Here is a 17,084-nt window from a genome sequence, read left to right as displayed (position 1 = left end):
TGATGACTGTCTCTAACAAGCCCCAGAAACAGGAGGAGACAGATTTATTTTCCTTTTTAGTACATTTTTGTACAGCAAATTCCTCTTAAAAAAAAAAAATTAAAAAATATACTGGAGTGCATCATCACAATGATTCTTAAGTAAGCAAACTCCCGAAATCTTGACTTCAGAAATAAATAGAAAGACAAAATTCTATTCGATAATGTGTATTTAAAGCACATTGAATTGTAATGACCTGTAAATTGACACAAATAAAGTGAAGCTTTTCAACATTTCTCCTATTCAGTAACTAAGAGGAAACTGGTTGGTAGTTAATTAGGCACTGAGGCTGTGTGGCGAGTCAAAGCCAGTACCAAAAAACAAAATTCAAGCATCTCTAAACTTGACATTTAAGGCCAGTTCCAGCATTTCAGGGAGGTTTGTTACAGATTTCCATTGCAACAGGATGCTATCCCAACCTAAGAACTACATAGTCTTGCCTATCCTCTGGCAAAGAACTGAGCCTTTAATTTTAACATGGCAATTAAGTATAATGAAGACCTGAGCAAACAGACAACTCAGTAAGTATTAAGTTGCAGCTGTTAGCATGACTTTGCCAATAAATTCAAATTTGTTTTATTTTGTTGGTTTTGTTCAGAACCTGAAACACAACCACTTCAGAAAGGTGCATAAGCAATTCTGCACATTAAAAACTTGGGAAGTCCATGCCTGCCAGAGTACAAAAAGCAGTTTAAAGAGATATGGTGACTTTAGGATACAACACTTCGTCACTATCAGTGCAAACAATGTCAATTCCTGTTACTAGATCATGATTTACTACTTTTCTTGAAGCCTGTGTTTCTGGTATTATACAGTTATGTGAAATTCTGATCCCCACTGTACAGAAGTCAAGAATTTGTTCTCTTTGCTGCTAGGTTGTATTATTCTTTCAAACACTGGTTGTGCACAAAAACTTTTTTTTAAATACACTCAAGTTAGAAGCAAAAGAACTTAATTTTTAAAAATTTAGATTAGCAATGCAATGGCATTTACACTTTCAATTTTTATTGTGACTCTTACTAGAAGCACGTTAAGTTTTACTCAAATAGATTTTCACTCCCAAGACAAGTATAAAGCAACAGTCTAAGTAATATTTCAGCCCTATAAACAGAGGTGGAATATATTCCTGAACTGCAGTGAAAAAAGGTAATAAAAAGCATCACACATACATAAAACCTAACAAGAATTGCTTACTTTGCAGTAACTGAATCTTGCAAGGCATACCTATTGACATAGATCCTACTGTATGCCTATACATCTTTATGAGGAGCCCAGAATTTTTTGGCCAACAGCATTTAACTGAAGCTGTGCATATACCCTGAATACTGTCCCATCCCAGGCAGGGAAAGCAAAGAGGACAGAAAAGCCCCAGGTATCAGTTACTTCATTACCAAACCCCAATAAGCAGTCCATTGAATGTAGGAGGCATGCCAGTGCTTGCTTGTAATCAAAAGCATCTTAACCCAAGAAAGATATTTAATGTCTAAGAAACTTTTCATATAGACACCTTCATCAGGAAGCACTAGTCACTCACCTATGAATGGACTGGATTTTCTTAAATACTGATCATGAAAATATGCCCTTATGAAATGCTGTGTCTGATCTAGAAGTCCTGCTGATTAAGTAACTCTTGATAAGCATATGGCCAGCTCTTACACCTGGTCTGCAGACTGTACAACTGAGTGTGCCTCCTAAACAAACCAGAGGTGTTAACTAGCAGAACAAGATACAACACTTCAAGATCCTGGTAATTTACCCTGAGTAGATGACCAGTCCTGTGAAATACTGGCACAGATGATCTCGTATCAGCTAGTAACCTCCATCCCCACAAGACTGCTATGTTTAAACCCCGCTACGTGAGCATCTTTTCTAGTCTGGCATCTAATAAGCACCCTTGGAACTAATCACAGCACACCAACTATATATTTTGAAAAAGCCAGAGATATACAAAAGATTTAGTGGCTTAAAGAAGGGATGAGAGAAAGGATGGGCACCCAAAATCTAAGGAAAGCTGAGATGCCAAAATGCCATTTCACATTTCTTCTTCAGGAAGAGAGAACAGTGAGGTCAATGCTCTTTTGTAAAGAAACCCTGGCAACACCTTCTTTATTGCACGCAAATGATTCTCCACTGGCCAAATGATCAGGGGACTATACTGATCCCTGCTTCTCCATGTGAGGTCTCTCTGATAGAACATTCCTCCACCAATTCCCAATAGAAAGCACATTATCCTCCAGGAAAATTTCTTTGGAAAGGCTACTTAATTCTCTTACTACGAGATCCAGAGAACTCAGCAGTAAAATTGCAGGAGTCCATGAAAACACATGTAATCTATGTTTATCAAAGAAAAAAACAGGACATACACTATATAAACTAGAAACCATGGTACAGGAAACTCGTGCTGAACCTCTTCTTTCAAAAAGGCTCATGTGAATCAATCTAGGCAAATCCACAGTTTTCGTGAAACACCCTTAAAGGTATCTACTGAATGCTGATGTACCGGAAAAGAAATTCCTGCAGGAAGAGATTCTGACTTCATATTTAAGCCTTGAAGGTAGCTGTCACTACAATGAAGTCCCACAGAGAAACACCTTCTGCTGCTCAGACTTTAATTGCAGTAGCACTTCAGAACAACAGATAAATGAAAACAATCCAATGCTTTTGTCAAGAAAAGACCATTCTCATCTCTGCAGACTAAGGCAATATAAACAGTCTTGATACAGCCAGGATTGCTGGAGTAAGAGATGCAGAAAAGCCTTGTCAGAAAGCATGGAGATGACAGAGGGATACAGTATTGGTGACAGTGGTACTGGGAAGTCAAACACAGATCACTGAGAAAACACACAATTGAACTACATGCTGTTGAACACAGCAACACAACTACCTGCCGGGGGCAGGGGGAATTTAAAAAAAAAAATGGCTTTAAGTACCAACCCAGTTTCATGTAAACCAATTAGACAAGTTATTCTGAGGGACCTTAGACTTCTTTCTGAGTCCAGTGACAATTAAGCTTTCTTGCCCTTTCCTGCTCTCCTTTCTACCATCTACTATCAAAAGGAGAACTCATCAGAAATGTCTTTATTCACTCTGAGCAACATCTCTTGTGATACGTTTAATCAAACTGCTCTTGTAGCATGGAAAAATACCCAAGACAATACTTTTAAAATACATGTATACAAAGCATAAATGTCTCTTCGACAGAAACAAGATTGAGAGGTCAACACAAACCATCCATGACTATACTTCAAAAAAGTTCAGACTTAGGATAAAGAATAAAGTTTCCATGAATTAATACCTCTTCCCTAAAAAAAAAAAACCAAAAAACAAAATAAACACTTTGCAGGTACACAAATTACAAGCAGAGCAACCATACTACCAAAACGTACATTCTAAAGCCCCAGGAAATGCAGTATGCCATCAGACCTACAAGTACATAGCAAGGAACTTTGTTTCTTTTGCTTTCTCCAATGAAAAGATTGTTTAAAACTCCAAATTAAGTTATATGTGCACTGTGGAAAGCATGAAGGCACCAAGGCTTTAATTCACTTGTAGGGCTGTGAAGACAGTAGCAATGCCTGATGACAAGTGAAAACAGTACTATTCAGTCATAACATCAGCATTTTCATAGGATGCTGTCATTTTGCTAGGTAACCAACAAGCAAGCAGATTAGGATAGTAATTCTTCTGACAAGCAAGTTATGACAGCAGCCTGCTCAATCAACAATACTGTTTTTCAAGACAGATCAACATGGATTTTTACCTATTAAACTGTAGAAGCAGCGAGTATCTTTTTTTGGCAGATGCTGTGGTTGCAAACATGGGGTTTGATTTCTCCTTTAAATTACAAAAGAAAAGTTAAACTCTACCTTAGCTGTGACACCAACGTTGGCAAGCTATTCTGCAGGAGTGGCTCAGAAAATACCAGATTTTCAAATAGATGCTTATTGTGCAATTCCCACGTCACCTGAAATTTCTTCAAATGTTCATTTTCCTATAATGAAAAAGCAACCAGAAATAAGCCAGGGTTGGTGGGTGTGTTCCGTCCAAGGCAAGAATTTAAATAAATAAATAAATAAATGGTTTCTAACCTACAGGCTGGATTACCCATCTCAGATCTTACCCAGTTTTAACACCCAGAAACTCACAATTTAAGTAATTCTTTAATGACTCAAATAACCATAGCTTCATTTCTTGTTTTTCTAAATTGTCATGGATTAGAAAAAAATAGAAAAAAAAAAATCAGACTACGTTGTTGAAAGCTTCCATTAATTTATGCATTGAAAGATGTCTTTTATGATCTGAACCAGTTATTCTCAAGTTTTCTTGTCAAACAGTTGTCTATCTCTGATTATTTTTCAGTTCTTTGAAATTATCTAGTAACAGACACAGATATGATGGCAAGCTATAATCTTTGTTCAAAACTGGCATAAAGCAAGTAAACAGTTCTCTCCAAGCTTCAAAAATGAAGTTTTCTAAATAGATAAGAGACCAACAGCTTACTGCTCTACTAAGCAGTATGTTTTTCTATTTGAGGTTATTTGACACATAATTGTATATAATTTCAAGGCCTAAAACCGAGATCTATTATTATTAGAACATAAGAATCAAAGACAGGTGTAGTATTTTTTTTGAAGTGAGTAAGTTTTCCCCACATATAGCCAGCAGTACGCAGGTTTCCTATACCGGGACTCCCCCACACAACAAAATTAAAATGCAAGCTATCAGATCAGCGAGTGAGCCCTATGCCCTATAACTTCAAGTACCCAGAAATACCAAAATACTCTGGAATGGCAAAGTTTTGTTAAGCATAGTGGGTTAAAAAGCAAATACATATTTATATCAGACCTAAACACAAGACTATCAGTATTCAAAAAAAGAACCAAGTTTGGAGTTTCATTATTATTTAAGAAGGGTAGGTGGATTTTTTCCACAGGAGACACAAGAGACACAAACCCTTTCACTTTGAATATTATATCTTTAAAATATTTAAACTTTCCATAGACTGCTAATAATTTCTCAAGGGTCAACACTGAGAAAGGTTGATTTCCTAAGCAATTTCCATATTATGCTGTGAACAAACAGTCAACACTTGTCTACAAAATCTTGTATGTCAGATTGCACCGAGTACGATATTTCTCACAAAGAAATACCAGGTAAGTTTTCCCTTCTAGTCTGCTATACTGTGTATTGGAGGACTCTTCTGTACTGACCACAGACTCTCCAGCTTGCTCTCAGTATAACCTGTCATTCCTTGGTGGGGCACAAGGCTTTAGTTCCTCCTCTTGAACCTTGCTAGTTAGCTGGATTCCTTTGAAAGGAAGGACAACTGTTCATAATTTCATTGAGAAATCAGTTCCTCACAGGTGAAGGTTCAAGGCATTACATGCCTGCGTGCAGCATGTTACGTGCAAAGATTTTACATTTAAAAGGAAGGCTGCACTAAGTTTAAAGATCTTGACTGCATTTTAGGTGTTTCAGCTGAAAAGATTCCGTCTTCCATAGTGTGCTGGTATCTTGTCAGTGTACATGGTTGTGTTCTCTCAAGGCTAGTGGCCCTACTACCTGTACTGAAAGCTGTGACATACTACTCCATTTAATAAGAAGATTATTTAATAAATCTAAGAAACGTATGACAAGAGACAGTATCCTACATTCTCACATTTCAGTTTCTGAATGTCAAACCTAATTAGAAAGAAGTTTTCAGTACTTACTGGGCTGCAGAAGAGAAAGGACAAGAAAAGGCTAGGTTATTTTGTGTTTTCTTATGTTTTGTTTTTTTAAAAGAAAATAACAACTTTACTTTAAAATTTGTCAGAAAATATGTAGATTAGGGAGTTCAAGCATCTTCTGTCTTGTCATGGCCATTATCTCAATCTCTTATACCTGCTAAATTTTCATGATTACTAGTTCACAATAATAAGTAGGGTAAAAAATATTAAAAGATTATTTTCTTATCAGCTATGTAATTCTGGCACTAATGAGTTCATTATCAGCAGATCTACTTTGAGAAACCTAACATTTGTACTGTAATCCATCTGCTTTGTGGCTGAACAAATTTCTAAGTTCCAACGCAAATCAACCTGAAGAGCAATCTTCTCTCAGGTACCTTGTTAAGAGACTTGATTACTATTAAAAGCAGCCAATAAACTAGAGACTGCAGTGACCTCACATCTGTATCTACGTGATAAAGCTGGGGAAGACAATACAGACAACAGCAAACAGAGCATTGACAACAGAACTAAAAGCATCAGATAGGCTCAAGTTTCTTAATAGAAACGTCTTCCTGCTTTGCCAACTCAATTTTACTAACAGCCCTAGCTCAGTAAGGACAGTCTGCTTCCCTTCCATTTAAATCTTTCTCACCTGTGGCCATCATAGTCTTGTTATTGCCTATTCTTTTCCTTTCTTTATAAACCTAGACAGTCACTTTCATCTAATTGGCAATAATATCCACATTTACCAGTATATCCACTTTTTTTTTCTTCACTTGCACAAAGTTTACACAAGAAAAGGGATGTACAGGATAAGAACATTAACAAAGAATGTACAGGAAAGGATTATTGACAAAACAGGATTAATAACCTTCTCACCCCTTAAACAGAATTACAAAATTTGTTTACTGTATTACTGAACTCATGGTGGACAGTTACTTGAGAAGAGATTTTTAAGGCTATTGCTTATTTTCTACCTGACAATATAACCCCAAACCTCACATCACAATCTGTTGACAAAAAGAACATTTAAGAAAGAATAAAAACTTTAGAAATAATAAATAATATAGCAGATTAATCCCAAGGCAATTATCTTTTCAAGTAGCCATTCTTGCTGATAAGGGAAAAGAAAAATTGAACATTGAAACAATCTAAGTTAGCGCTACACATAGAAGTTTGTGTTCTTTAGACATGGCTGTCAAGAGACCATTAAAGATTAACGAGGAAATGTTTCACACATTTTCAAAGGCATTATCTAAAATTCTGTAGATCTGCTTAAATATTAGTTTCAGAGTAAGTACCACAAACAGCATCCCACCTTTTTTTTTTTTTACAAACAAAATGTAATTTCATCATTTCACTGTAAAGATACCTAGTCTACATTTCTGAATAATTATATCTGCATTTTCAGAATATCCCTCTCTCCAAGCATGCACACACAAAAAACTTACATTTTACAGCCACAGCAGATACCTGAAAGAGCCCAGAATAGCTCTGCTAGCATTACCCCTAGCAAGTAGAAGCATATAGGTTATTTTTCCAGTCTTACCAGAGTAACTAGAAAGGCGCTGATTGTACATGCTGCCTGACAGAGTGCACTGTATTCTTCAAGTAGGAGTGAGATGAACTGATGTGCCTGTGGTGGCCCCTGTATTGCTAAGGTTGATGCAACTTTAGATCCCAGTGACAAGTGTCTGAGCAGACGAACCTTCATTTCAAGCACATATTCTCTAGCTTGCTGTTCCAACCGTTGGTAAAGCTGATATGGATCTCTTTCACAAAGCCTGTTTTTTTAGAATATTTGTGACAAATACAAAAACCAAACATGTAAACAACAGTTTTTACTTTCCTAAAAATATTTAGCAGTTACCATCACTGTCATCAACAATAAACAGCAGCTAGGGTTTACAGAACTACCTGGGAGAGTAGTCTGCCAGAAAGTCTGGGAGAATACAGCCCAGTTCCCCAGTTCCCTACTTCTACACTGTGGAACTGAGCTCCTGCGCAGCTTTAGAACTAGGATGCTTGCACACCTGAGGAACAAATTATTTTAGGACCTCAGTATCTCGCTTCAACTTGTGAGCTGAGAACCTTTACCCAATTTGCATACAACCCTACTAACATCTAGACTTTTCAGACAAGCTTCTTTACATCTTCTCCATGTTCCTATATACAGCCCTAACAAATGTCCCAGTTGGAACAGCCAGACCTAGGCCCTCCTGTAGAAGGACAGGCCTTCACTTCAAGCCATGATGGATGGTACTTGTTAGGCAGCCAGAACACGCCTAAATACATACTAACCAGACTGGACCCAGTGATTGCTCTGGGGGACCCTTCTGCTGTTGAACCGAACTGAAAGACATTTCATACAATTACCAAGCTTTTAAGAGACTCATTCATGAAACTCCTCCTCACTTTCATTGAGAGTTTCTTACCCCAAGTTGCAGATCTTCTGTACAAGGATATTTTTGCACCTTATATTAAAGCTGTGCCACTGCATAGCAGAGGTGTGGGATTCACAGCACCGCAAAGAACATCCTTCAAGTAACATGACTTAGGGCACTCTATTGTGTTAGCACCTAATCTGCAATAATTACAAATGACTGGTGTGGTTTTTTGTTTTTTTTGGGGGGTTTTTTGGGGGGTGTTTGTTTGTTTGTTTTAAATTTAAAATCTAGAATAGGGTCCAGAATTTGGGACTCATTTTTCCCGGGGAAGCTCATTAATATTGAAGCTCTAGAACCATGTCGCCCTCCATGCACTCTATTCAGGCACTCAATATCTGCAAGACTTGTCACTGTAAGGAACAGCTTTGAAGAGGGTCGGGGCTTCCTGTTAAGGACAGCATACAGCTGGCCAGGTCTGATACTCTCCTGGAAGTGGGACATGGGTTTGAACCACCTCACACAGAAGGAAACTGAACACAATGGCTGCTTTGAAACACTCTAGAGTGGAATCATACTATTTAAAGTCCTGTGCATGGAGTTTAAGCACTTGCCTCAGGTTTTTCACCATGCAGGGAGATGAGTAAGAAGAAAGGGATTGGAGAAGTACTTAAGAGTTAGATGAACAAAAGTCTGCTGCTATCTAGTCCCTGCTCTTCCCTCATTACTCACAAAATAGAGTGCTATCATATTGCCATAAAGTGCTCCAACGTACAATAGGGACAGTACTTGGCACCCCTAATTTTCAAGCAAGAAGACCAGACAGTCCATCTCTTGCCAGCTGTGTCTAACAGAGCTGAGCATGGAATTAGGAATTTCTGCCTTTTACACACAGATCTACTTGGCCACAGTGTGATCTTTGGCACACTACCTATACGATTTGTATGTATGGTTTATTTTGCTTTGTTTGGGTTGGTTTGTTTCATTTTTACACTTTCAATACCTACATTGACTAGCTTTGTTAAAAATTTTTACATGACATTAGCACCACAGACTGGACACACTGGTGTCTACTTAAACACGGTATCCTAATTTTATTTCATACTTTGGAGACCATAAGGAACTTGAGTGAAAAATAATGACATTGACATTTAAGGTTTCCCTCTTTGAGATCCTGCTTCTGCCTTTGTATTTTAATAGTCTCTCTCAAAAGAAAAAACAGTTCTAGAAAAATCAAAGCTCCTAAGTACATATGAAAAGTACACAGTATGTGTTCCAATTTCCAATATCTTTCCATTAAAGAGAAACTGCATAAAAATCAACAACCATTTTAGCTGTGATTCAGTTTTAATTACCTACAAACTATGCAACATTTAAGCATCTTTGATTTGAAAACCTACATTACATGTTTTGATCACTTAAAGTGTGACTAATAGGGAGGCATACTATATTACTCTACATTTACACAACTCCTGTTCAAAACCAAACACTCAGTTTTTATATAACAGAAGTGCCATAAGCTTATTTAATTCTCTGTTACAGCTGATTCAGGACTAAAGAGCAATGCTAGATGACTACAATCTTTCAAAAGTTTCTTTGCCTCACCAGAATTTAGCTTCAGCTAGAACTTCCACTACAGTTTGTCAGACTAGACATACCTTAATATTAAGTATATACAGAACCAAGGAGAGCAACTATCCCTTAAGCACACATTCAGTTATACAAAAACTGAGATGAACCTCCCAGAGCACTTTAAGGACAGCCACACTACTCTCAAAAGGAAAAAACCCACAACTGAGGATCTCATTAAGTACATCTTCTACTTCATACCTAGAAAAGCTACATTTTCTTCTAAAAATGAGAAACTTCTAAAATGAGAAAGTAGTTCTTGGAATCTGCCCTCATCTAGTGATCAACAACCAATATTACTTTTTTTTTTTTTAAAAAAGTCTCTTCTAGCTGTTACAACTACAGTAAGATGCAAGCACTACTGTAACTCAGGTTAGTTGGACAATGTAAGATTTTCATGTGGGCCAATTCAAACTAAACAGTGTCTTATTAACAATCATCATCTCAAGGCCTTTTGAAGAAGATGATTTTGGGACCCTTCCATAATTATACATTAATATTCCTACTGCAAACAGCATACAAATTTAATAGCTTCCCATGCATTCAATCTAGCATTTAAAAAATTATGCAGAATATAGAATTGACTGACTTTTCATTCTAGTGGAGAGGCAATCATTCCAAGCAACTGGACTTACAGATGGTAAATAATGTTCTATTAAAAAGCAATATTCCACACTACTTAAAAAACAATTTTAAAAACCCTCTTAGCAATTAACAGATATTTTTCAAGTGATATACCTATCCACCAGCTCTTTCATTCCTTCTTTATCTGGTACCAAAGATTGGTCTTGGTCATCTGCCAAAGGGGTCCCAGCTTGGCGATATATACACCGAACCATGTATCTTACTTCTGACCAGTAATTTTGAAGCTGCTGAGGTTCACGTTCAGGCTCTGCTGAATTTTCTCTGCAAATAATGACAAAAATAATTACTCTTTACATGTACATCTCATAGGTGTCTTGATTTCTACTGGTCTGAAGATGCTTTTCAGGAAAAACAACGTACATCTGAAAACGCCTAGAGTAAGTACATGCCTAAAATAAAGTATAAAATTGGTAACTGCTGCCATCCATAAGTTACTGTTATTGTCAGATAGCCCATTTAAAGAGTTTAAGCACACACCAACAAATAAGCTACAACACTGCCGACAGTCTGACTACAGGCATCATGCTGCCGAGTTTGAATTCAGTTCTTACCTGCGCTCATTACAGGCCTCACAGTTGCATGCTATGTCTGAAGGAGAGGAATTGCTAAGATCTGCAGCAGGCACTGTCTGTGCACCAACAGTTATTCTTCCTCCTCCGACAGATTCCTGCTGTGACCCACTGTTTCCAAGAGGCATGTGCAAAAGGAAATCTTGGCTCTGAAAGGAAAAAATACAGGTAGCCTTTCGTTTGTAAGGTAGAAGTCTGAAATGTTAATAGGTAGGCAAATATTAATGTTGCAATTCTTAGTGCTGAATGTATTCTGGGAGGACACCCAGCCAGGTACAAAGAATTCACCTTCAAAAAGCCTAATAAATGGAAGAGATGGACTGAGAACACCAATTATATAAATGCAGTTTCGTTTCTAATAACCAAAGTACATTGGTTATAAGTATCACCTTTATGTACTCCAGCATAAACAATGAAAGGAAGGCTTGCACCATCCGTGATTAGTCATAAACTAGTAATATATCTTCAGTCTCTATTTGACAGTATGTTTGACTTTTGTAGTTCAACAACTCCTTCTAGCAAAAAGTATAAAATCCCCTTGTTTATAGCAGTCAGGCATACTACTTCGTAGTAATGGATGTTAGAAACCTGCTGTCATTAGGAATGGATGCTCTCTCCTGCATACAGTGCTGCTCAGTACTACACACCTCTCCCAAGGCTGCTGGTATTTCGGTCTCCAGTTTCTCTCCCTTCTCTGTGCTTCAGCCCCAGTACATACTATGCTTCCCTCCTGCACCCTCCCCAGGCTGCCAGCACCTTTCTGTGGCACCAGGCAGAGACCCCTCCCACAGTAGGAGCATGACTGAAGGGGTTTTTTTTGTGCTTCACCGCAGATCCTAGAGTAGGATGCAGACACAGGTCAAAACAAACCTGCTACTGGGTATGGTGCTGAGGCAAACCAAACTAGGTAACGAGAGCAACAGCAACCTGAACACAGGAGCATCTATAGCAAACCACTTATATTCTGGCTTGCAATGACTGATAACAGATTTTTTTTAGCTCATTTTGGGTTTTTTCCCTCCCATTTTGGGTTTTTTCCCTCCCATTTTGGTTTCTCTAATTTGGCCAGACACCTAAATAATTAATTTGCCTTTTTAAGTCAAGCTTCCCAACTTGGAAAATCTTTTTGCTGTTTTCTTTTAAAAATTCCTCTAAAAATAAGAATAGAGTTGCCAAATTAACAAAATGCTGTCAATTTTTATTTTACCTGGAGTATCTAGAACTTCACAAAATGTTTAGGAAGCAAATCCTGCCTTCCTTGTACTTGTAGGACACTTATTTTCTTTACTATTTCATTAACCAGCTTGAATATGTCAAAAATTTTGACTCAGCTGAACAAGTTCAGTCTTGCTGTGCTTTGAACTCTCTAGGATATGTTTACCATCAGAACACCAAAATAATTCCCTTAGTAAAATTAATCAGAAGAGATTACATCTAACTCTTGTTAACAGCAAGAATATCAGTAAACACTACTTGTATACAAGTGACATACTCTTACATTTTCCTTACAAAAAACTATGCTAGCTGTGCTTTTAACATGAATTTAACAACATATGCTATACAAAGACAGTCTTTCATCACACTGATTTGTTTACTGAAATAAAAATCTGTATGTGCCTATGGGCATGTGCACAGTCTCTCTACAAAGAGATGTCAGCTGGAATCACAGAACAGAATCATAGAGTCTATGATTCTATTCTATGATATAGTTATATAGTGCTTCCAATTATCAGAAGCATGTGGCTTCCCAGATCAGTTGTGAAGATTTGGTTCTGCAGTATAGCATCATAGTTTACTTCTAATGGGGTTTTGCTGGATCTGTCAATGAACTTTTTGTAACTTTCTGCTACACTGAGCATACTTCTTAAGTGAGGTTGAATTCTCATTTGAAAATACATTTTAATGCATAATTTAGAAAATAATCACAACTTGAAATATTAGCACCATGTATTAAATCAGTATTTGCAGTGCTACAACAAAGAAGAAATTGTTATATGCATACTATGTAAAGTTGTGCTTCTTTATTAAAAAAATACAGGACAGAAAAGATGACAAAACTAAGAGACATGCAGGAAGGTGGCAGTGCAAGTGCAGTGACTCAAGAATGCTACTGAAAGAACAGGGGAAATTCAGACAGTTTACCTCACAAAGCGGGAAGTACACGTGAGCAGACAGAGAATAGGAAAAAAGTGTAATGATTGGAGTTGCACTGGTAAGAGTAGAAGAAACAGAATTTAAGTAAAGGGGAAAAGGACAAAGTATGAGAGCCAATGAATTGAAAGGGCAAAAAGCCATTAAGAAATAAATCCAAGCCTTACTCTACAAAAAAAAAAAATCCAAACCTCAAGAATCAGAACTCCCCATTTCTGCAACATCTTGCCTGATCAGTTTAGCTCATAGGAAAACCAACTCAAAATCTCCTAAAATACTTTCTAGGTATTTACAGTTTAAGTGGTTCCAATGCATGAAGTGGCATTCAGCCCATAACAACATATCTTCTTAGTCTACTGAATTGAAGTACTTCAACTTACCACAAGAGATTGCTCTATTGTAGCATGCCTCTCCTCCTTTTCGACTGTTCTTCGACAGTCTGGACACACCCACAGTGGAAGATGCAGCATATTGTTTGCTTTTGGAGATGTGGAAAGTGCTGTTTTGCTAGAATTTTTTATCCCGCTCTCTGAAAGCGAAATATCTTTTCGTTCACTTCTACAAAGAAGACAATGCTCGCCAGTTGTATATGGTGCCCTTTGGCCCAAGCCAAAGGTAAACGGTGTCTACAAAGAAATGTTTTGATAGGTAACTGGTTATTTACACAATATGTACCAGAAAAACCTATTCTGAGCTTTTAAAAAAACAAAAAAAACATATTTTAACAGTCATCATTAAATGGTGAATATTTGGAGTGTCCCAAGATAAATCTTGGGACAGGTCTTATAGCCATGTGGCAGACAATTCTGATTATGAATACACTCCCATTTAAGAAGTACTGTTTTCAGGGCATATGAACTACAGCTTTTCCCTCTAAAATAATTCAGCCTAGATGTAATAATCTAGTAAGTAAAATAAAAAAGGAATAGTACAATTCCTTTTGCTGTTATCATTCCTAGAGATAAAAAGGAAAATACCTGCTTTTTCAAGTTCTGTGTCACCTTTTTTTAATATTAGCTGAAACAAAGACACTTTCGCCTAAGCTTGATTTAACAAAACCAATCAGTAGGGTCTTAAAAGCCACTATCAGCTATTGAATAAAGTAGACTTGGCAACTTATGATGACAGAGGCCATTCAAAACTTACTTTCTCTTCCAAGATGCTACTGTGCATGAAATTATGGTTCAGCCATGAAATGCTGATTATTCACTAAGACCGATGCTCAAAAACATGTCATGCAGCACAAGCCAAGCAGAACCCAACTTTACAAGACATAATAAGACAAAGATATAATGAATGGAACAAAACATCTTGTAGTGGCAGAATCACAGATTTGTCTGATGATATTACAGCTACTAGCTCTGCTTTAATTAGCAACATATTTTATGTAAGCCTCAAAATAGTTAAATTCTTTCTCAAAGGAAAGCCAAAATTTAAATAAGTCATTCAAGCATCCCTCTAGTTACTGCTCCAATCTCAATACACTAACAAAAATACTGCTTTAAAGATCTTGTAGGGTTGAACTGCACAAGCACAGGTAAAAGGTTCTTTCAGCCAAAGGACTAGTTCAAGCTATAACAAAATTTACTAACTCTCTTCTTGTCTTCACAGCAACAACCAATCAATTCCCTATTGCTGACATCTGAAGAAAAACAGCACAGCATTACGAACTCTGATTTTTGTGTTCTTTGCATTTATAAAACTGACAGACTCAGCAATATGGAAAGAAAAACTGAGAATTCTAGACATCAAAAAAAAGAGAGACACATACTAGATTCATCTCCACAAGTATCTTCTTATGTTTCAGAAGTTCATGAGAAATTTAAATTAATTAGACTTACTAAGAACAGCTAATCTCTTTACTCACTGATGCCACTTCAAGAATTCACACTTGACAAGAAAAAGAACACAATTTCTCCAGGTGTTTACTGCAGGTTTTCAGAAACTGTCCTCAGGAGGGAAGACTTGCTCTGCCTCCTGAAAGGCTAGAGCCACCCCCTTATTGACTCTGCAAGCATGGACAGATTTCTCAAGTTAGACACTCCTCTTGGCTGACCTGCACTCAACTGCAATCTTCTTAATGCCTAAAAACCCCTGCTTGCCCTGAAAGTTTCCTTGTCAAAAAAAGATTTTTTTGAAGCCAGATTAAGTATCTGTTGGAATGACGATGACATCTTTATAGCAATTGCAGGCAAATCCTTATGATCATCATCTGCAGGACATCTTCCAAGAAGAAGGAAAAGCAGAGGACAAAAATGTAAAAGTTCAGAAGCTAAGACAACCTGACACTTACTCTTTTGCAAAGGTAAGGGTCATGACAAACACATCACAGCCATGCTGCAAGGCCTTATAGAAGTTAAGACTGATGTGTGTAATTTGCTTAAAGTTGCACCATGATCATTAAAAAAAGCAATGGCAAATACAGCAGGAACAACAATCTTAATTCTGGCCAACTCACAGACTCAGTAAAACCCTAACAGTCTCTTAACTGGGCCCATATTTATCACAGGTTTGAAGTTCAACTGAAAGTACCCGGTTTCTAGAGCACAATGCAAATCAACTGCTAAGAATGAAAATTTCTAAGCATTTTATTTCTAACAAAATTGACAGTCCGAACCTTGACAAAATCTACACCATAAGCATCTCAGATTCCCGTTATGGCTTTGTCATACTAAAATGAAGCTATGAACTGCAGTTTCTTATTTATTTAAAAGATGAATGCAGTGACTGTTCATGCAACCATTTCAACAGCAGCAATAAACTCTTCCTGGATTAGATGAGCTTGGAATTAGGTCATATATACATTTGTAAGTGTCTTCAGTGGAATCACAGCAAAGTGTACATTTTGAGAAAAGCAAGATATTTTTCCACCAGTCAAGCTTCAAAAAATGTGTGATGCATCTCTGCAAGAAAACACCCAGTCTCATTTTCTCTCTGAAACATGTTCAGCTATAACATTCATAAATGAAAGCTGGAAGTAGGACAAGCTGGAACAGAAATAACTGTATCTGTGCTATGTATTTAGATTTATTTCCAAGAATAACTTTATTACCATAAAACTGCAAAATTTTTTTACATCTATGTCCACTTTCAAGCCTATTATAACAACAAAATTCTACTTCAGAAATAGTAGCTTTCACTGCTTTTTAAAGCTTGAATAGTGAAGTCATCAGAAACTGAATTCAGTTAGCCAAGTCCCAAACAGAAATCTTTTCTAAGAGTTTTCTCTACTACATATAATACTGTTTAATAACTTGTCCTGTTAGTAAATAATTCTACCATATACACCCACATAATTTGGCTGTACATACCTGAGAAACACCAGTGAACTCTGATCCAGCAGAACTGTCTGTAAACTGTGTACCATTTAGCGAAACCTGGAAAAAATTAATAGTACATTTGTTACAACAATTGAGTTTAATGCTACACAAGCATTAAAAAAAAAATTAAACAACAAAAATCTTCCCCTGCATCTGAGGGTTGATAAAACAGCTTTTGAAACTTGAATGATTGTTTGACTGCAGATAATGGAAAGCCCCTTTTCTGTTGTAACAGAAGTTCTACAGATGCAAAAGTTTACAATTTATGTACTTTAAACTTTTGCACTACAGCTGTTTTATTAACAATGCAACTCTGAGATGAAAGAATTGATACAGGAAAAAAAGAAAAGTCATAAGCAAAACAACATTTTTCTTTCTGTATTTGAATGTTTGCATTTAGCTTTTAAACTTCTATTGTGAATCAAGACAATTACCAAAGATTCTTGAGTTTTGTAAGCTGAATACAATACTGCTTAGCAAAAATATGCAGTGTTAACCAGGAAGACTCTTCCACAGCAAGCCTCCAAATGGCATGCAGCTATTCCGCTGCAGCAGCCTTCCTCCTGCCCAGGCTATAATTCATACAGAAACCTCTCAGAGATCTCTTCTGTACCTTGTTTCTCCACAAGTCTCTCT

The 17,084-nt window shown here is 37.0% G+C and overlaps 1 protein-coding gene across 2 annotated transcripts in view; it reads right to left on the bottom strand.

The window, feature by feature from the left end:
* The window catches only part of FAM193A (family with sequence similarity 193, member A), a 50,416-nt gene extending 33,917 nt beyond the window's left edge, over window positions 1–16,499 (bottom strand). Inside the window, exons 1-6 of one of the 2 annotated variants that reach the window (XM_010284846.1) lie at window positions 16,440–16,499; window positions 13,509–13,754; window positions 10,960–11,126; window positions 10,502–10,669; window positions 7,300–7,534; window positions 3,906–4,030 (exon numbers count right to left, since the gene is read on the bottom strand). In XM_010284846.1, coding sequence (XP_010283148.1) covers window positions 3,906–4,030; window positions 7,300–7,534; window positions 10,502–10,669; window positions 10,960–11,126; window positions 13,509–13,598 — 785 coding nt within the window. In that variant the 5' untranslated portion in view covers window positions 13,599–13,754; window positions 16,440–16,499. Of the gene's footprint in view, window positions 1–3,905; window positions 4,031–7,299; window positions 7,535–10,501; window positions 10,670–10,959; window positions 11,127–13,508; window positions 13,755–16,439 lie in introns of those variants that run through there. The other variant, XM_010284847.1, reaches the window with a different exon arrangement.
* Between the last annotated feature and the right edge of the window lie 585 nt (window positions 16,500–17,084).

Source organism: Phaethon lepturus, unplaced genomic scaffold (assembly GCF_000687285.1).
Source record: "Phaethon lepturus isolate BGI_N335 unplaced genomic scaffold, ASM68728v1 scaffold4294, whole genome shotgun sequence".
Lineage (NCBI taxonomy): Eukaryota > Metazoa > Chordata > Aves > Phaethontiformes > Phaethontidae > Phaethon > Phaethon lepturus.
This window is presented reverse-complemented; position numbering and strand designations above follow the sequence as displayed.